Raw genomic sequence first — 21,979 nt, 5'->3', positions numbered from 1 at the left:
CCTGATGGTAGGCAAGTCAAATTCACTTTTATCTGCTGATATCACCACATGACGCTGTTTTGTTCTCGGGGTCAGAGATTTTGTTGAGTTCATTATACTCTCCTATGATGTGCCCTCTGTTTCACTTTGTAAAAAAGTTATATCTCTATTTTTTTTTGTTATGTCGTGGACTTTATTTTTGAGTAGTTTAGGTTTACAGAAAATTGAGTACAGAGTACAGAGAATTCCTGTAAGTCCCCTCATCCCACCCCAAGGTCCCCTGTATTAGCATCTTATATATTGATGTGGTACATTTGTTTCAGTTGTTGAACCAATATTGATACATTAATAGTAATTAAATTCCAGAGCTTGCATTGGGGTTCACTCTTGGTGCTATATACATTGTATAGGCTGTGACAAACGTATAACAATATGTATCCACCATTAAGGTATCTTACAAAATATTTTCACTGTCCTAAAAATCTGTGCTCTCCCTCTTCATCACTCCCTGCTTTCCCTTCAACCCCTCATCTTTCTCCTGTCTCTGTGGTTTTGCCTTTTCCAAAATGTCATAGAGTTGGAATCATAACTAGCCTTCTAAAACTGGTTTCTTTCATTTAGTACGATGCATTCAAAGTCCTTCCATGTCTTTTTGTGGCTTGATAGCTCATCCCATTCTACCACTGAAAAACATTCTGATGTGGTTTGGCTGTGCCCCTGCCCAAGCCTCATCTTGAATTGTAGTTCCCGTAATCCCCCGTGTCGTGGGAGGGACCTGCTGGAAGGTCATTGAATCATGGGGGTGGTTACTCCCACGTTGTTCTCAAGATAGTGAGTGAGTTCTGGAACTGTGTGTCAATTAAACCTGTTTCTTTTATAAATTACCCAGTCTTGGGTATGTCTTTATTAGCAGCATGAGAACGAACTAATACACGTTCCATTGTATGAATATACCATAGTCATTTTTTGAAGGACATCTTGATTGTTTCCATGTTTTGGCAACTATGAATAAAGTTGCCATAAACATTTGTAGGTTTTTGTGTGGACATTAACTTTTCTATTCATTTGGATAAATACCAAGGAGTGTGAATGTTATTATTTTCTTGGTAAGCTTTGGTACATTGTGTTTTTCTTTCTTTCTTTCCTGTTTTTTTTTTTTTTTTTTCCTTTTGGTCCATTTCATCTAGGCCTTCAAATTTCTGGGCATAGAGTTGTTTAGAATATTTCATTATTATGCTTTTGGTGTTCACAGAATCAGTAGATATAGACCCTTTTATATTTCTGATATTAGTAATTTGTGTCTTCTCCCTTTATTCCTTAGTTAACCTGGCTAGAGGTTTATTGACTTTATTGGTTTTTTCAAAAAAACAAGTTTTGATTATGTTGATTTTCTCTATATTCTCTTGCCATTCTCATTGATATCTGCTTTAATTTTTATCATTTCTTCTCTTCTGCTTACTTTGGATTTAACTTGTTCTCCTATTCCTAGTTTCCAAATGTGGAAGTTTAGATTACTAATTTTAGATCTTTCTTTCTTCTAGTACATATACTCAATGATATAAATTTCCCTCTAAGCACTGCTTTCACTGGATCCTGAAAATTTTGATAAAGTATATTTTTATTTTAAATTAGTTTGAAATATTTTTATATTTCTCTTGAGACTGATTCTATGACCCACATGTTATTTAGAAGTGTGTTGTTTAATCTACTAGTATTTTGAGATATTCTAGCTGTTTTGATTTCTAGTTTTATATCATTTTGGTCTGAGAACATACGTTGTGTGGTTTCTATTCTTCTAAATTTGTTAAGGTGTGTTTTTTGGCCCAGAGTGCAATCTCTTCTACTGTGTGCTCCATGGAAGCTTGAGAAGAAAGTATATTCTGCTGTTGTTGTATGAAGTGTTCTATGGACGTCAGTTATATCCAGTTGATTGATGGTGTACTTCAGTTAAACCTTGTTCTTAGTTCCTTACTGATTTTCTGCCCGCTTGAACTGTAAATTACTGATAGAGGGGTATTAAAGTCTCAGAATATACTAGCGTATTTATCCATTTCTCCTTGCACTTCTTTCAGTGTTTGCCTCATACTTTGATGCTCTGTTGTTAAATGCATAGATATTAAATATTATTATGTCTTTATGAAGAATTGATCCTTTGATCATTATGTAATATTCCTCTATATCTCTGATAATTTGCCTTGCTCTGAGGTTGGCTTTGTCTGAAATTAATCTATCTACTCCAGCTTTCTTTTGATCAGTGTTAGCATTTAACTTCATATTTAATGGATTTGTACACACACACAGGCACACACGTGCGCGCACACACACACACACAGATACACACACACACTTGCTTTGCCAGGCTATTCTATACAAATTTATTTGAAGAAAAAAAGATATATAGGGACATTTATGGGACTATAAGCAAGATAGAAGGACAAGAGACCTTCCAAACGGATAACAAATCCCCTTTCACTCTCTATGCCTTGCTGTAACAAACTGTCCTTGTCTCAGGGTTTACCTATCATCTTTTTTTTTTTTTTTTTTTTTTTTTTTGAGACGGAGTCTGTCTCTGTTGCTCAGGCTGGAGTGCAGTGGCCGGATCTCAGCTCACTGCAAGCTCCGCCTCCCGGGTTTACGCCATTCTCCTGCCTCAGCCTCCGGAGTAACTGGGACTACAGGCGCCCGCCACCTCGCCCGGCTAGTTTTTTGTATTTTTTTTTTAGTAGAGACGGGGTTTCACCATGTTCGCCAGGATGGTCTCGATCTCCTGACCTCGTGATCCGCCCGTCTCGGCCTCCCAAAGTGCTGGGATTACAGGCTTGAGCCACCGCGCCCGGCCCTATCATCTTTAGCTTAATGAGTTTCAGAATCAATTCTATATCCCGAAACATCCCTCAAATTTTGGTCTCATGTCTACTATTGACAAGATCTCTCTCCATCTGAATGTCATGTCATCACATTCAGCATGCCCTAAAACAAACTCAGTGTTCCAAATCTGCTAGGAACCCTTAGCAAAATCCTTTGCAAATTTCATATGTCCACCATTTTCTCAACTACTCAGACTCAATATTTTGCATTAAGTTGCATGCTACAAAATATTAGGTTTCGGATAGGGAATTGAAGACAGACTCTCTGCTCTTCAAGAAATAGTGGTCTGAGAGACGTTAAAACAAGTGTTCTGGTCAGTGTCAACGAAAATGCTACAAAATGCTGATTACATATGGGTTTTAAAAAGCATAAGTAAATCAACTATTCTCACTACTTTGTGATTAGGATTTGCTTAAATTGAATTCAGGAAGAATTCAATGATTATTGTTTCTATATTGAATATTCTGATGAAGTATATTTCCATTTCTCTGCTTAAGCATTTTTATCCATGACGTCTTTGTTGAATGCTTGGCATGCATTCAACCCTAAACTAACAGGCTTGGGAAGCAAAGAAGGTGATATAATTCTTGTTGCTTCAGTGCTGGAAAGAACTCTGAAAATTATGAATCTCATTCTCTATCCAGTGATTGCCTTTTCTCCATTCTATTTCTGGCTCATGACTTCTAATCTATACTTGAATTTATCATTTGCATCATTAGAAGTTGGCAATGACCTTTAGATAGCTTTGAGTATCAGGAAGCTTTTACATTGAGATTTTATTTTCCAGTCATTTTCACAGTAGTCATACAGAACCCAATGTGTGGTAAACTAATAAACTTTCTTCCAAGTCTGCTTAGTAACATTTCAAAGTAGGAAGACACTTTCCATGGGACTTCGCATTCCTAGGGTCACTAATCTTATTAATAATTTCACAATTTTTTTTTGTTCTTGCTTTTTTTAGTTTGCCTCCTTACTGTCCATCCATTCACATCTTAACTCCAGCTCATCCACGTTCTTTTTAAAGTATGGTGTAGAGGATGGGGCACAAAATGCTAAAATTGAGTTTCTTCAGAACTTTGACAACTAGAAGTTTCACTCCAATTTAGCTAGATGTTAAAAATCCTGTTAATACAGGCTACTAATGCATTATTCTTTGTGTGTGTGTATGTGTGGGGCTTCATTAAATTATTGATGCATTAAATACACGAGTCAACTCAAATACTGTATTATCTTTGTCATACTACAATCCGGTGTATTTCTCCCACTATATTCTTCAATAGTTAGTTTCTGGCAATTCTGTCTGGAGTCCTTAGTAAGTGAAGAGTCCTTTTTAGTGTTATGACCTTAATATTTATTTATTTATTTATTTATTTATTTATTTATTTATTTATTTTTGAGACGGAGTCTCGCTCTGTCACCCAGGCTGGAGTGCAGTGGCTGGATCTCAGCTCACTGCAAGCTCTGCCTCCCGGGTTTATGCCATTCTCCTGCCTCAGCCTCCCGAGTAGCTGGGACTACAGGCGCCCGCCACCTCGCCCGGCTGGTTTTTTGTATTTTTTAGTAGAGACGGGGTTTCACCATGTTAGCCAGGATGGTCTCGATCTCTTGACCTCGTGATCCGCCCGTCTCGGCCTCCCAAAGTGCTGGGATTACAGGCTTGAGCCACGGCGCCCAGCCACTATGACCTTAATCTTTTTCTGGAGTAAACGCTGACATACTTAGGAGGCTAACTTTAGAGACATTAAGTACTAGAATGATTATTCTGTGTCAATCTGACCTAAAAATCACCTCATGGTTTTTTGAAAGGTAAAAAAGCATATTATGTATATTTTCTACACTCTAGGTAAAATGCACATCATATTTTACATTAAACTGACTTTAGGTATATTTTAAAGATTCTGAACTGTTATTTCAAATTTCCCTTTTCCCACTACATTTCTGGCTAATGGCTTCCAATCCCTTCTTGAGGTTGGAATAATAAATGCTCGTGTCAAATCGAATCAAATAAAAGTATTCAAAAGGCAAGGTAGCATATCACCTTTACTTGAATTAAAATCTTCATAAGGATCAGCTGTTATCTGTTATATTTTTTATTGAAAGATATAATAGCAGAACTGTGAAAGGGAAAGCAAAATGAAAAACATTCAACAAAAATGCTGTTAGGATAACTCCATTTCTGGCTTTTGAAAATAAATATACTTTATATATTTACGACGGCAAATCGATTCAGGAAAATATAATTACATAACTTAAAAGTCTTTCAGTTAGGTCATGTCACATATCTGTGACATTTAAGTATAGAGCTTTTTATTCTAATGGGAATATCAATCTCAAGACTTTTAAAATTGATAGTGATTACTTCATATTTTTTCAGTTAACCTTCTGAAAAACCATAACAAAAATAAGACCCTACTTTCTTATCTCTTTTTTGTACTAATAATTTCTGTAAACTAAATATGTGTGTATGTGTTTGTCTGTGTGTGTATTTTAGAGACAGGGTTTCACTCTGTTACCCAGGCTGGAGCGCAATGGCATGATATAGCTCACTGCAACCTCAAACTCCTGGCCACAAGTAATCCTCTTAGCCTCAGCCTCCTGAGTAGCTAGGATTATAGGCATGCACCATCATACCTGGCTAATGTTTTGTAGAGATGGAATCTCACTATGTTGCCCAGGCTTAAATATAGTTTATATATTAAAAAATTTTAGGTCAGGTGTGGTGGCTCATGCCTGTGATCCCAGCACTCTGGGAGGCTGAGGTGGGAGGATCACCTGAGGCCAGGAGTTCGAGACCAGCCTGGCCAACACAGTAAAACCCCGTCTCTACTAAAAATATAAAAAATTAGCCGGGCATGGTGGCACGCACCTGTAATTCCAGCTATTCAGGAGGCTGAGGCAAGACAATTGCTTGAACCTGGGAGGTGAAGGTTGCAGAGAGGCAAGATTGTACCACTGCACTCCAGCCTAGGTGACAGTGCAAGGTTCTGTCTTTAAAAAATAAACAAATAAAAACAAAAATAAAAAATAAAAATTTAGATCCTTCTTGAAATAATAACATATATAGGTTGTTACACAAGATCATCATAACTAAACATTGAAGATAGGACTTACCAGGCAGCCCTGTTGGCAATGGCCCTCTAGAGTGTATACTCTATAAACATCCCTGGCAGGGGCATTCTACACATGCTAGTTGGATTTCCCTAGGTCAGGGGTGTGTGGCCCATAATATATGAAAGATGCCCTGAACTCTGGACTTTTAAAAACAGTAAAATATGAAAACCATGATAAAATACAAAAGGACACCTATAAATACGGCCATTTTATAAGAAGCAAAAGGATATATGAAAACCATGAGTAAAATATAATAAGACACCTATAAACACAGCTATATCCTATGTGGACTATTGCGTTCTAACTATTTATTCTTTCTTTTTGCAGGATAGATACATAAAGTCAGGATCTCATTCTTGCTAGAGCTACTTTCTCTGCGTGGATCCACAACACTCTTTAGTTCCAGGCCTGGCTCTCCCACTGCTAGCTCTGAACCTTAGCAAGTCCTATAAATAACACGAGCATCTGTATCTCCCTTCAGAAAACAAATAGTGCAGTCATACTCATCCTGCTGTGTTAATGACTATGTTCATAAAATGCGACACTGGACTACGAGTTTTAGGAATCAAGGAGTGTGTTTTAGTCCACTTTTTATGCCTGGCCTTAATATAATATCTGGCACATATTGATACAGAATAAAAGGTATCATTACATGATACCTTTCCATATTGTATCGATATGTACCCCATGATCCATGTTCCATATTACGGGAAGGGTGGCAATGCCCTGTTTCACGAGTTTCAGATTCAACCTTTGAAGGAAGCATGTTTTAGCCATTGCATTGGCAGACGGCTCCAGGACTTACATATTTAAATAACAAAAATGTTGGGGGTAAAAGCATTCCCCACATAGTTCAAAAAGTTCCATAGGTGGGTAAAGGAACAATCCCTTTGAAGAGGAAAGTCAACCCAGTCTGACTTATTTCAGGTAAACAGTTTGATAAAGACCAAGAAAGGCTGCTTTGTTCTAAGTCTTGCATTCCTGCACCTAGAGGACAGATTCTACATTCCAGAATAAAGGCTTAAATAAAAATGCAAACATACAGGAAATAAAAGAGTTCAAAAATAAAGGGTACTAAGAGAGAGGGCTCATAGATGAGCAATTAACGCCACGGTGATCACATCAGCCTTAAGTCAAGGTCAGCCTATTTCATGCAAAGTATCCCTAAATGGAAGAGTGAGATGATAAGGCTGGAGGAAAAAGGAGATGACTATGGGAGTGGTCTTCAGAGTTATTCTGGTTGGGACCTCAGAACTAAAGACAAAAGTTGTGATGCTCCTTGATTGTACTCTGCGAGATTCACAGATGTCATTAAAACCATGAAGTATAGGAGCTGCATTTGCATTATCTGTTTCCATATTCCATTTTTTTCTCTATCCTTTTTTGTGCTACTCTCTGTTTCTGTTCACAGAGAAAGCTGAAAATTTATTGTCTTTCACCTGTCAAGTGAGATTGCTAAAGTGATTTGCCAGCTGCTTTTACCCAGGTGATCTCATTTAATGTTCAATCAATAGTGCAAGGTAGGTAGATATATTTCCATTTTATAAGTGAGACTGCTAAATCTCAGAAAGGGCAAATCCCTGTGCACGGTGGGCCTCATAAATAACAGAGTCAGGTCTGTCTGATTCCCAAGCCCAGCTGCTTCTCACTCTGCCCAGGTCTCCCTATTCCCTTTTCTACTGGTCGTTGGCTGACATAATAAAAACTGGAAGTGTACACAATAGGACAGTCTCTCAGAAATGGACATCTTCTGGTGAGGGGTGGTATGCAATATTAGGCCCCAGGCCATACCAGATTAAGCCTCTGGACAGTTTGAGATACTCTCTGGTATTTTCCTACACATGGTCTAGGATTCTAGGTTGCTCGGGTGGCAATAATTTGGTGTTAACATGCCAGGCCTAGCTTCCTAGCTTCACAGATCCTGTCTAGAAGACACTTAATTTTTACAGTGAATACTACAGCGTACAAAGAGTCATTCATTACAGCCACAGACAGGACAGACTATGAAGAAGAAACTGAGCTATAGAAATATCTATTCACTTTAACTCTGGGATATAGGATTTAGGGTCTAAATATATTAGGATTGATTATGACAACTGCAGAATTCATTTCTAGGGACAAATGTAAAAGTGTAGACATTCTTAGAAAGTATCACAATATTGCTGTTTTCCCCTATGCCACTTTTTCTTCATGGGGCCTAGTTATCTTACAAAGTTCTTGTCATTGCTTAGCTAACACTACAGCCAGCAAATAGAGATAGAGCTTATGTGTTTGGCTGAGAAAATAGCATTAGGAGCTCTTTTAGGAGAACCTTTCTGTTAATGTCCCTGTCATCATCATCTTTGTCTATTAACTCAGAGTAAGGACCCAAAAGACTAAAAACAAGATAAACACCAGCACCTGTATGGCAGACACAGCCTTCGGACAAGTGTCAGCATTTCACGAGTGCCTGAGATCACTTCAAAATGTTTATATTTTAAAAAAGCCAGGAGGGATTACCTCTAAAGTAATACAGGAAGTTACAATGTAAGAGAAAGAAATGGTTGAAGGTAGGATTGGTTTAGGTAAATGCCATCCTCAGAGGCTCATGACAACCCAAAGCTCTATTTTCCTCTAGAAAATAAGTGATGATGGCCAGGTGCAGTGGCTCACGCCTGTCATCCCAGCACTTTGGGAGGCTGAGGCGGGCGGATCACGAGGTCAGGAGATCGAGACCATCCTCGCTAACATAGTGAAACTCCGTCTCTACTAAAAATACAAAAGATTAACCAGGTTTGGTGGTGGGCGCCTGTAGTCCCAGCTACTTGGGAGGCTGAGGCAGGAGAATGGTGTGAACCCGGGAGGTGGAGCTTGAAGTGAGCCGAGATCACGCCACTGCACTCCAGCCTGGGTGACAGAGCGAGACTCCACCTCAAAAAAAAAAAAAAAAATCAACAAGCGAGATGGAGCCAGTGGCTTCTGGGTGGTTTCTGCCTCCAGATCCTCCTTGGGATGACTTTCTAGTTGGAAGCCTAGTGAAGGATGTGGTGGAGGCCTCTTGGATAACACTCATATGTGCTCCTTGCTGGTGGGAGACAGGAAAGACTAGTGCCTGGCTTGCACTGGATAGAGGGAAAGACAACTGGGATCAGATTCTGCCTCCAACAGAAGCACACAAAGGCCTTAGGCAGTGGAGCAGGGGAGTGTTTGAGGTGGAATCATTTGTCATCTCTGTAAGCATGGGTCTCAGAGCATGAAATAGATGTGGGCAGTGCAGGGGAGCTGGCATGGTGTGAGTCCTCTTGGGTTGCCAGGAGGAACCAGGCCATGGAAGCTAAACAAGGCTAGAGATGAGCCACCAGATGTCCAGGGGACAAAGTGGATAAGCATAGGAACATAACACATTGACTGGTTTCTAGAGGTTGCTTAAAACAAACAAAAAAAATAAAAATCCCACTTAATGTCCTTGCAATAGCTATGTACCTGACCTCAAAATCCTTTTTCTTCATGAACAATAAAACTCACACTGAATTTTCAGTAGCAAAACCAGTTAATTCTCAATTCTAATCTTTTCAGAATTCAAAAGAGAGAACAAATTCAATATAGCATTTAACAATTGCATTGCTATCTGAAGCTGAAATATGTACATATATAAACAAACCTTTGGAGACTTTCTATTTTGGTCTGATTCTGAAGGTAGTTGAAGAGAAAATTGTAAGGTATTCTTATCAATCTTAGTTGTCTTTCATGCTATGAACCTATTATTTATTCTAATAATACTTATATAAATATTATTCTCTAGTGCCTTGTCTGTATTTAAATAAATCTACAGAAGAAAACGATATAGCATCAAAATAGAAAGAAATATATGAGGTTGTCTTACGGTTGCTGGTAACCACTGTTTAATTTCATCCATACAGTTTTCTGGTATTAATTAAGGATATTCATTGTTACTCTGAGGCACATAGTTTAACATTAATAAGGAAGAAAGCCAGCTAAGTTATTACATAGAGATCCAATATTGTGTCATTAAAAATGTGGGCTGATTTGAATTTGAGCCACAGGAAATGTTAGACTGGGAAAGTCAACAACCAAAGCAGGCTACTAATAGGTTTTAAGAAAAAATGAGGCTGGGCGTGGTGGCTTATCCCTGTAATCCCAGAACTTTGGGAGGTTGAGGCAGGCAGATTGCTTGAGCTCAGGAGTTCGAGACCAGCCTAGGCACCATGGTGAAACTCCATCTCTATCAAAAATACAAAAAATTAGCCGGGCTTGGTGGCACATGCCTGTCGTCCCAACTACTCGAGAGGCTGAGGTGGGAGGACGGCTTGAACTGGGAGGCAGAGGTTACAGTGAGCCAAGATCACGCCACTGCACTCCAGCCACAGAGACAGATCTCATAAAAAAAGAGAGTGAGAGCGAGAAAGAAAGAAAGAAAGAAAGAAAGAAAGAAAGAAAGAAAGAAAGAAGAAAAAGAAGAAGAGAAAGAAAGAGAGAGGAGGGAGGGAGGGGGGGAAGGGAGGGAGGGAGGGAGGGAAGGAAAATCAGGGCAGGAATAACATCTTGACTTACCACTTTTACTATAAAGCTAGAAAAATGTAAACAATAAAACATGAAAAACTGTTTTGTTGCAGAGGTTTTTCTTTCAAATGTATACAGAAGCATTAGATACCTCAAATAGCAAGAGAGTAAGCAAGCATTATCATGGTGGGAAAATGCGTGGTTTTATAAATTAAATATGATGCTACTGAGGTCTAGTCATCCTACACAAAAGTGGTGATCTTTTCTTAACGAATTCACCAAGATACCGTGGGGAGTGCAAGGGGTCACTACAGGCTTTCCCTTCCTTTGGTAGGGCACCCCTCTCTTCCCACAAACAGAGAAGATGGATTCAAGGTGAGAGTGTGATGCTTGCTTACCACAGGCCTGTGCACATCCCAGAACGCTCTCTCTTGGCTGTCAAGGATCTTCCTTTCAATCTTGTCTCTCTTCTTGTCCACTCTGTCAACACGGTAACAATGGATAACATTTAGTATTTATTGTAGTGCCTCCCTCTCTGGACAAAAAGGCCACAACTTGAACAAATCTTCCAAAAGACTCACAAGGACTCACTTTGCTTGTGCTTCTGCTTGCATGAAAATGAACTCCCACTTCCGGGCAAATGCTCTCTGCAGCCTGGCCAAGCTCTCCTGAAAAACATACCCCACATGAAGCCATTCAGTGTTTCTTCTTCACTGCTCTCTTCTAGCTTAGTTACCACTTGTACTTGTCAAGGAAACAAAGAGAAAGTTTCTAAAGCCCTAAGTGTACCGTGGTTCTCAATGATAAGTCACGCTCCCTGAATTCAGCTCATCTTCATATTGTCAGTCTTAGAGGAAGCAGAAAAACCTGTTACAAATGTCAATTTTTTGAATTACTGACTTCGGAGAACAGGACTAAAAATCCAATATGTATCTGCAAAATACTAAAATTACCTGGTACATAAGGAGGTGCCCCAGATGAACCCATTGGATTTTTCTGCACCCACTTTATAGAGGAACAGAACAGCAATACATTCCTACGATGCATGCAATCAGCCTATTCAGTTCCTGACAATACATGTAACACCCTGGCGGCCCACAACCTATTCCTACACAGTGCTTTGAATTCAGTAAATCTAACATAGCAACCATCTGCACAAATGACAGCAGATGACTTTTATCTGCTGATGATCATCGTCAGCAGATAAAATTTTGGCAAAACCCACTCTTTCCCAGGGTAAATGGTCTTTAATCCTCAGAGTTTGGATGTCTTCACTATGTAGGATGTATCTGACATTTTGACAGTTAAGTCGATTTTAGAAAATAAGATACGCTTCCCTCTTATACTTTGAGTTTATGTGTTTAGAGTTTTGCCACACGCAATGTGAATGAAGACAGGAAGTAAGTAAACGGATTCCTGAGCCCACTGTGATACCAGATCCCTGGAAATCTGACCCTTCAGATCCACGAATGAGGCTGGGCGCGGTGGCTCACGCCTGTAATCCCAGCACTTTTAGGAGGCTGAGGTGGGTAGATCACCTGAGGTCAGGAGTTTAAGACCAGCCTGGCCAATATGGTGAAACCCAGTCTCTATTAAAAATATAAAAATTAGCTGCCGGGTGTGGTGGCTCATGCCTGTAATCCCCGCACTTTGGGAGGCCGAGGCAGGTGGATCACAAGGTCAGGAGATCGAGACCATCCGGGCTAACATGGTGAAACCCCGTCTCTACTAAAAATACAAAAATTAGCCAGGCATGGTGGCGGGTGCCTGTAATCCCAGTTACTCAGGAGGCTGAGGCAGGAGAATGGCGTGAACCCAGGAGGTGGAGCTTGCAGTGAGCCGAGATTGCGCCACTGCATTCCAGCCTGGGTGCGCCACTGCACTCCAGCCTGGGCGACAGAGTGAGATTCCGTCTCAAAAAAAAAAAAAAAATTAGCTGGGCGTGGTGTCGCACACCTGTAATCCCAGCTACTCCAGAGGCTGAAGCAGGGGAATCACTTAAACCTGGGAAGCAGAGGTTGCAATGAGCCAAGATTGTGCCACTGCACTGCAACCTGGGTGACAAGAGTGAAACTCCATCTCAAAAGAAAAGAAAAGAAAAAATATCCATGAATGGAGAGTTAACAGCCTGTCCAGAAAAGACTGTGGGCCTTACTGCTGTGCATCCTGTGACTGTCCTTGCCAGAAGGTCCTTGGTACTTACAGCCTCATAGTCTGCGAGCTCCAGTCGCGCCTTGTTTTGCATTGTTCTCTTGCAGAGGTAAACGGCTGAAAAAAAAAAAAAATCAATCATTTCTCGCCTGCTTATCAACACCATGGCACTGTAAGTAAAAGTACAACATTACAAATCAAGACGATTGCACTTTTTTCCCAAGTTGTAATTTTTGATCATTTTCTTAGACAAAAAATAATTCTGTAATAACATTATTACTGAAATTCAAGCATCATGGTATTTATGGTATCCTAATAAATATGCTAAGAAACTTGGTAATTTTTTTTTTTTTTTTTAGAGATAGTCTTACTCTGTCACCCAGGCTGAAGCAAGGGTAGTGGCAAGAGCCTTGTTCATTGCAGCCACAAACTCCTAGGCTCAATTGATCCTTTTGCCTCAGCCTCCCGAGTAGCTGGGACTATCGGCATGAGCCACCAAGCCTAGCTAATTTTATTATTATTATTATTATTATTTGTAAAGAGGCTTCTTGCTTTGTTGCCCAGGCTGGTCTTCAACTCCTGGGCTCAAGTGATCCTTCCACCTCGGCCTCTCAAAGTGCTGAGATTATAGGCATGAGCCATAATCATTTAAACATTTTTATTAAATGGTCATCACAGTTTTTAGCATCTTCAACGAATAAGAGGAGAAAATAAAATCTTTTAAAAGGGTCACCAAATGAACTTAAAAATCCATATATACAAGTAAAATCATTTTGCAAAAAGGAAATTATGAATTATTGGCACATTCAATGATGTCCAGATTCTACTGTCAACGGAAACAATCTGTTCATGTACACTGAAGACTTCCTGGCATCTTCTTTGCTTCATTTCACAAGAGCCCATCTTCCATTGTTTGGTCACTAGGAGGAGGGTATAACATCTTACCTACCTTCCACAGTATTTCCATTTTCCTGAGGAGTCAATGGCCTGGGCTGCCATGGAAAGTCCATCTGGGCAGCAGATTTATAGGAGAAGGTGGTGACAGCAGTGTTGCAATTGAGCACATTTCTTCAATTATTTCAGGGTATTCTAGTGACTCTCATGACAACCTCAAGGCATTTGCAGCCCTCTGGTAGAGTCCCAATTGCCAGAATATTTTTGTCATTGTTTTTCACTAAATATGCATGATATTTGAGTCTCATGAAACTCAAGATACATTATATCTGTTGTAGATGTTGAGTAAATGCATTGGATGAGGACTGTCAAATATTGCTTATTGTAAGGCTACCTCGATGAGGTTGCCTTGGAAATATCACCTTTGCACTACGCTGTGCCACCCTTAGTTTTGGATAATGATGTCCAGCTGGTGTCATTAAGGAAACACACTACACAGAAAATTTGAGACCGGTGCAAACAGGGACACTATTTACTCAATTTCTGTAAGGTTTCCTGTAGGAAAGTCAAGATGAAGCAGAGAGCCAACCACAGAACGATGCTGACATTCCTACAAAGGCTAAGAAGCCAGTCTATTGTATTAGAACACATCTTTGTACAATCTACCATAATAATTTTATTGTTCTACTAATATTAGTAATTGTTAAAAGTCAGACTTCATAAACAAAAGCTACATGATGTGTTCATTTCCTAATTCGTCATAATTGATGCTCACTCCCGAAGGATCTCTTACTATAGAGGCCGCTGTGACTTGAATAAAATATCTAAAATGTTCTAAGCAGTTGTAAAAGAAACTGAAGCGTATGTGAAATACCCCTGAGGGTGTCTCTTCATGAGAGAAAGATCGAATCTTCTTAAATATCTAATTGAATAATTTCAGCTTTCCTGCGGAATTACCTCTAATGAAATTTCAAGCCCCAGCTATGCCCTCCATCAGTCACACCTCCTGTGTCCTCCTGCATCAGCTTCTCCTTGCTTTATTGGTTCTGTCCATCTAATCTTTATTACTCGCAAAATGAGCTCCCTTTGGGGAAATGTTTCTCACCATTAGATACACTAATGCATTAAAACAAGAGTGGAATGATTTTGTTTTTTACATGACTGCTCACAAAGACATTATGCATCCTGTAATACGGGTGTCCTATGATGTGATTTTTCTTTAATTCCCTAGGAAACAAAATGAAGGTGTGGGCAGACAGTGCCAGGCATAAAGTAATGGTATCACAAATATTTGTTGAATGAGTGAATTAATAAATGAATGAATAGGATATCTTCAGAAGGAGCTGTTTTGGGGTCAAATCAACTGAAGTGATAAAATCTCCCTAAATGTCTACTTGATTCTTTGGTATAAAGAAAGACAGGAAGCAGGGCCTGGTGGCTTATTTCTGTGGTTTTAGCTACATGTGGGAGGCTGAGGAAGGAGGATCATTTGAGACCAGTAGTTTGAGGCTGCAGTGAGCTATGATTGCACCACTGCACTCCAGACTGGGCAACAGAGCAAGACTCTGTCTCTTAAAAAAATAAAATAAGAAAGAAAGAGGCAAAAGGTACAAGTCTGAGTTAGCAGTGTAGAAAATAATCTGGTAACTGTTGAACATAGAGCAAATATGCTCTTGACTGGATAGGCCCAGACCTCATCAGTCTAGTCCAGATACAATTGCTGTATGTTGCCAGGTAGAGATAATACTTCTTATTCTGTATTAGCAGAGAGTACCAGCATTGGTCAAGAGGTGGATGAGGCAGAAGGTCCAAGTAGATCAAAGAGGATTCCAATTCAGGAAATTTCCCAGTTCATTAAAGATTGACAAAATGAATGCACTTATGCATAGTCAAAACTACAGCTCAGGTCAGGCACATTGGCTCATGCCTGTAATCCCAGCACTTTGGGAGGCCGAGATGGGTGGATCATGAGGTCAGGAGTTCAAGACCAGTGTGGCCTAGATGCTGAAACCTCATCTCTAGTAAAAATACAAAAAAAATTAGCCGGGCATGGTGGCGGGCACCTGTAGTCCCAGCTACTGGGGAAGCTGAGGCAGGAGAATCACTTGAACCCAGGAGGCAGAGGTTGCAGTGAGCCAAGATTGCGCCACTACACTTCAGCCTGGGCGACAGAGCAAGACTCCATTTAAAAAAAAAAAAAAAAACAAAACAAACAAACAAAAAACACTACAGCTAAGGCCAAGTGCTTTTGTGCCAATCCTAATTATTTTGGCACTGAACATGCTCTATATTGTGCTATGTATAGACCTAGGCCTATATCCAAAAGAGTGAATCTTTTTTTACATAACCCTGAATATTTCCTGCTGTGACAAAATATTGAAAATATCAACTAATGATGCCATTTTGGGGGTTCTATTTAAAATATTTTCTATTATTAAAGATGTAATTTCAATACCAAGTTTAAATATATCTGCCTGCAGTCATTTTCTGGGAGATCATAAGGAGACAATTTGGAAGACTTGGGAGGTCAAACAAGTAATTTAACAGGAGGCTATGCCACTAAGTGGGAGAAAGTTTGGGAAGGCCTGAAGTGCTACTCTGGATAAAAAAGCTGCATAGATAAGGCAGAGATTTTGGCCTAAATGCAACTTAGAACTTAGATGGAAAAGTCAAAGTTTCTGGATCACATCTTTGAGTAGGAACAGAATAGAGAGTGGTGAGTGCTGACATCAGGTCTTCCCCTTTAATTTTATAAAGCTCTAGAGAAGCTGGAGTGGTCTCCTAGACAACACTGATGCCCATGACAAACGTGTGAAGGCACATCACACAGGTCAGCGAGAAAATCACTAAGACCTCAGTATCAAAATGTGGAAGGAGTAGAAATATATCATTCACCAAGACTGGAACTACAAAACTCCAATAAATATTTTAAAATGACCCAACTTACAACCCAGGTAATGCAAATTAACTTACATTGTCGTGCTATTCTTTTTTTTTTTTTTTTTAATCTTTTAATGTTTAGTTTGTGGCTCATTCTTCCCTTGTTCCTGAATTTTAAACAGCCAGGCAGTTTGTAGGATCTTCCTTCTCATGCTTGGGTGATTCAAAGAGTCCCAAGTTATCTGAGAGGTGATTGGCTCATGAGGATGGAGCCTTCCTTCAAGAGATTCGTGCTCTTATTAACAGACTGGAAGGAGCTGGTTCCCCCTTCTACCATGTGAGGACACAGCGAGACGGTGCCGTCTAACCAGAAAGTGAGCCCTCCCCAGACATCAAATCAGTTGGCACTTTACTATTGGACTGCTCAACCTCCAGCACTGTGAGAAATAAACGTTTGCTGTTTATAAACAAAACAAAACAAAACAAAAGGGTACCAAGTTATCAGTTATTAATGAGAATGTTCATCCCAAGTAATGATCAAATAATCAAGTAAATTGAGAGTGAGAAGAAGTGTGAGTGAGAAGAAGTGTGAGTGGCTTCTTTCTCCCCTCCTCGACTCCCTTTTGTGACTCTCACCATGAACCGAGGCCTCTAATCCTCCTGGGGCTGGAGTGTAGGAGAGGAAAGGGGAACATGGAAGTTCAGGTATCGCTTCAAAAGCGGTATTTCATTGGAATAGAACTTTATTATATTTGATGGAGATTTTGCATTTTATTGCTGAGATAAAAAATTAAATCTGGTATGTAACAAAAATAAATATGTGCTTCACAGGAACTTTCCTTTATTATTTTAACATTTAAAAGAATTTTTTAAATATTTTTAGTTGATAAATGAAAAATTGCATATATTTAAGTTGTGCTATGTGATGTTTTAATATAGGTTATACGCTTTGCTATGACTAAATCAAGCTAATTAACATTTCCATCACTTCACATTCTTACCACTTTTTGTGATGAGGACTTTGAAAATCTGCTCTCGGGCAGGCGCAGTGGCTCATGCCTGTAACCTCAGCACTTTGGGAGGCCAAGGCGGGCGGATCACTTGAGCTCAGGAGCTCCAGACCAGCCTGGCCAACATAGTGAAACCCTATCTTTACTAAAAATACCAAAATTAGCTGGGTGTCGTGGGAGGTGCCTGTAATCTCAGCTACTCGAGAGGTTGAGGCAGGAGAGGATTGCTTGAACCCAGGAGGCGGGAGTTGCAGTGAGCCGAGATCCCACCATTGCACTCCAGCCTGGGTGACAAGAGCGAAAATCCGTCTCAAATGAAAAACAAACAAACAAACAAATAAAACTACTCTCTTGGCAATTTTCAAGTATTAATGGTAGCTATTATCATCCCAGTATACAACAGTCTTCCAGAACTTAGTCCTTTAACTGAAACTTTGCACCCTTTAACCCCATCTCCCCGCTCCCTGCCCCCAGACCCTGGTAATCACCATTCTACTCTGCTTCTGTGAGGTAAACTTTTTTAAAATTCCACACGAGTGACATCACGTAGTATTTGTCTTTCAGTGCCTGACTTATTTCACTTAACACAATGTCCTCAAGGCACATCATGTTGCTGCAAACGGCAGGATTTTTTTCCATTTTTAAAGACTGAATAGTATTTCATTGTGTTTCTGTCCCACATTTGGTTTATCCATTCGCCAGCTGGTGGACACTTAGGTTGAGTCCATATCTTGGCTATTGTGAATAATGTTGTAATGAACATGAAAGTTCAGGTATCGCTTTAAAATACTGATTTTATTTTATATAAAGTAAAAAATATACAGTAGGCTGGGCGCAGTGGCTCAAGCCTGTAATCCCAGCACTTTGGGAGGCCGAGACGGGTGGATCACGAGGTCAGGAGATCGAGACCATCCTGGCTAACACAGTGAAACCCTGTCTCTACTAAAAAATACAAAAAGTAAGCCGGGCGAAGTGGCAGGTGCCTGTAGTCCCAGCTACTCGGGAGGCTGAGGCAGGAGAATGGCCTAAACCCTGGAGGCAGAGCTTGCAGTGAGCTGAGATCCGACCACTGCACTCCAGTCCAGGAGACAGAGCGAGACTCCCTCTCAAAAAAAAAAAAAAATATATATATATATATATATGTGTGTGTATATATATATATATATATACAGTAAATATATAAAATATATATAAAGTATTTATATATGTAAAATATTTATATAAATATATAAGTATTTATATATCTATATATGTAAAGTATTTATATAAACATATAAAGTATTTATATATTTACATATGTAAAGCATTTATATAAATATATAAAGTAAAAGATATACAGAAAAATATATAAAGTAAAAATTCATTATAATACCATTTCTGTCATTATTTGCTATATAGTCTTCATTTTTTATTTTATATATACATCTCATAATACATACATGAATATCTATTTATATACAAAATCTATATGCATATATTTGTTTTAAGTGTGCTTAAAACTGTACCACATATGCTGTATTATAAACTTTTTTCTTTAATAGTCTATTGTGGCTAACTTTTCATATCAATAAGTGCTGGTCTATAATATTTTTTAAAAAGTTATTTCATGGTAATCCAGTGCTGAGATGTAATGTAATTTATTAAAATGAGTTCTTATTATTGGACATTTGGGTGACAGCTATTATTTTGCTATTATATGCTAACCGTTGTGCAAACATATACGCTTGTATGTGTATGTGTCTTTATGTACGTATCTTTACTTGTTTTTGAAATTGCCAGTTTCCTGAGAGGGTATTGCTGAGTCAGGGCCCACGCGCCTTTCAAGACTTGTGATCCTTATAACCAAATTTCACAAAGTTTAGACATGAGCATATCTCAGATGCTTTTCAACTCTGGAGAGTCTATTTCCAGCAAAGCCATCAGAGTTATTCTGTTAAGACATAAGTCAGATAGTCAGTGTACTCAAAACCCTCCCTTTTACCAACGACTTCCCATCTCATCTCTCTCTAGGAAAAGCCACAGTCCTTGTTTCCCCATTAAGTGACCCTCTGGACTTCCATCCCGTTCATCTTCCATTGCCTGCCTGAGCCTCACACCAGGTGTCCCCTACATCTTCTCTCCTTTCTGTCTCTGGAGAGCCCTACCCCAGAGCTGAACTGAATTTTCTCCAGAATATCTTCCCCCTTCTCCACCCAGCCCCTTTCCCAGGTTCTCTCCACACAACTTTTCATCTCCTAACGTACAACGTATGCGTTCATTTCTGTAGTTAACTTCTTAGTTTTTCTCCCCCTATTCTCCTTCCCTCCACTGACCCACCAGAATGTCAGCTCCACCAGGACAGAGGTTTGCGTATTCTGTTCACCAATCAATCTGCATGGCTAGAAGTGTAGCTGGCACATAGTAGATGCTCCAAACATAGTTGGGGCGTGAAAATATTTGTCTGCTGGTCATTTGAGATTTTGTGTTTTCTTTTCTCTCTCTCTTTCTGTCTTTCTTTCTTCTTTCTTTTCTTCTTTCTTTCTCTTTTTTTTGGCTTTGGTGAATTAACTATAATTTGCTGATTTTTCTATTGGGATATTTAACATTTTTAAATTAAACTTAAGGCCCATTAATATATGAGAGATAAAAACCTATGTTAGGTATGTATGTAGGAAATATATATTTTCCCCTAGGTTTTTGGGAAGACTTTACTAAACAACACAGACAATATTAAGCATACTTAAGTAAACATTGATTTGGTGTACACACACACACACACACACACACACACACACAGCATCAACAGTACATGGTCTGCAATCTGCTTTTTTTTTCACTTAAAATAACATTACTGAGATTTACCCAGGCTGTTTTCAATAGATGTAGCTCATTTCCCTTAACTGCTATAGTCTATCCTATGAATGTAGCTCATACTGATTAGTCATATTCCTATTACTAAATATGCAAGTTCTTTTTTCTTTTTCTTTTTTCCTTTTTCTATTACAAAGAATGATCCAGTGAAAGTTTCTCTAAGCATATATCCCTAGAAATGGTATCAAGGGGTTGTGGCGATAAGCACAGTTTGAATTTTATGACACTGCCAAAATTGTCCCATAATACTTGTCCAGTAATGTATGAATATTCCTACCCTCATTCCAGACTTGAATTTTTGCCAATCTGGCTTGAGAGAGGTGTGCTAAAGTCCCACCCCTTCTGTAGATTTCTGTGTCTGTTTTCTTTTATCTCCAACAGTTTTCATATCACAGATTTTAATTTAAATAATGTCTACGAATCGATTGTCCCCTTCACTAATGTGGGCTCAATTTAATACATTTTACCTTGGATTATTTTTTACTTGACCAATATTGCAAGTTCAAATTTTGTTTTCTGAATGTATCTGCCTGGTATATCTTTGTCTCACCATTTATTTGAAATGAGTCAGTGTGTTTTACATCTCTGTCCTCTGGAAAGATATTCACGGATTTTATTTAGGATCAAACCTAAAGATACTTGTTCTTTCTACAGATGAATTTAAAAATCCCCATTCATTTTTGAAAGTTGTTTGGTATTCCTTTCCTCAAGTCTCCATCAGTCTCCCTCTCTCTGATGATATTTCTTTTGTTTTCTACCTTTTGTTAGACGGAGTGAGTTTTCTTTAACTCCTACTTTTATAATTGGAAAGGGACAAAATTTGTTACCATTCCATTAGTGGCCATTCTCATATCTTTGTACAAATGCTTAAATATGTATTTCTTGAATTTTAATCTCAGAAATGAAACACTGCTTATTATTGCTTCCCTCCATAAATGATGGAGAAATTAGCATATCTTCACTCCCTCCAGTCTTTCCGACTTTTTAATTACTAGAATTTATCATAAACTCTGTCATAGTTTAAAAAAATAATTATAGCATTCACATTCCATTCAGGAAATATTTTTATCACGATTATTTAGATTCTGCGGGGCATGCAGAGAACGCTGGTGTCTTGGAAAATTAAGGCCAGAAAAATTTGTCTTGGAACAGTGGATTTTAAAAAAACTCTACGTTTGCTGAAATTATTTTATCAAACCTCAGATGCTCCCAAATTGGGCATTTCCTATCTTATTTTATTTCATTTTATTATTTTATTTGAGACAGGACCTCCCTCTGTCACCGAGACTGGAGTGCAGTGGTACAATCATTGTTCACTGCAGCTTTGATCTCCTGGGCTTAAGTAATCCTCCTGCCTTAGCCTCTTGAATAGCTGAGACTCACAGGTACATGCCAGCATGCCTGGCTAATTTAAAAAAATTTTTTGTAGAGATGGGGTCTCACCACATTGCCCAGGCTGATCTTGAACTCCTGGGCTCAGGCAATTCTCCTGCTTTGGCCCCCCAAAGTGCTGGGTTTACAGGCATGGGCCATCGCTCCTAGACCTATTTTAAGTTACTCTTATTTCCGGTCTTTGGAGTTTGCTTGCTCATTTATAAGTGAGGCTGCTACACTGGTGAAGTTGAAATAGAGACAAATACTATTAATCTTGGGTTTCCCATTACAGCTGTTGACCAGCCACTGCAACAATCCTTCAAGGCCACAGCATTGCTCTCCTCCCAGTGTCTCCCCTCTAC

General features: G+C 39.1%; 1 protein-coding gene across 18 annotated transcripts in view; it reads right to left on the bottom strand.

Annotated features, from left to right (window-relative positions):
* RGS7 (regulator of G protein signaling 7) overlaps positions 1 to 21,979 on the bottom strand; it is a 581,407-nt gene that overhangs the window by 82,985 nt on the left and 476,443 nt on the right. For 15 of the 18 annotated variants that reach the window (XM_023216275.1, XM_023216276.1, XM_023216273.1 and 12 more), the window contains 3 exons: positions 12,662 to 12,726; positions 11,050 to 11,126; positions 10,857 to 10,938 (listed from right to left, as the gene is read on the bottom strand). The exons of 1 other annotated variant lie outside the window; for it this stretch is intronic. In XM_023216275.1, the coding sequence (XP_023072043.1) occupies positions 10,857 to 10,938; positions 11,050 to 11,126; positions 12,662 to 12,726 (224 nt within the window). Of the gene's footprint in view, positions 1 to 10,856; positions 10,939 to 11,039; positions 11,127 to 12,661; positions 12,727 to 21,979 lie in introns of all 18 variants that reach the window. 2 more of the 18 variants (XM_031936579.1, XM_031936580.1) reach the window with 1 other exon arrangement.

Source organism: Piliocolobus tephrosceles, chromosome 1, assembly GCF_002776525.5.
Source record: "Piliocolobus tephrosceles isolate RC106 chromosome 1, ASM277652v3, whole genome shotgun sequence".
NCBI classification, from domain to species: Eukaryota; Metazoa; Chordata; class Mammalia; order Primates; family Cercopithecidae; genus Piliocolobus; species Piliocolobus tephrosceles.
This window is presented reverse-complemented; position numbering and strand designations above follow the sequence as displayed.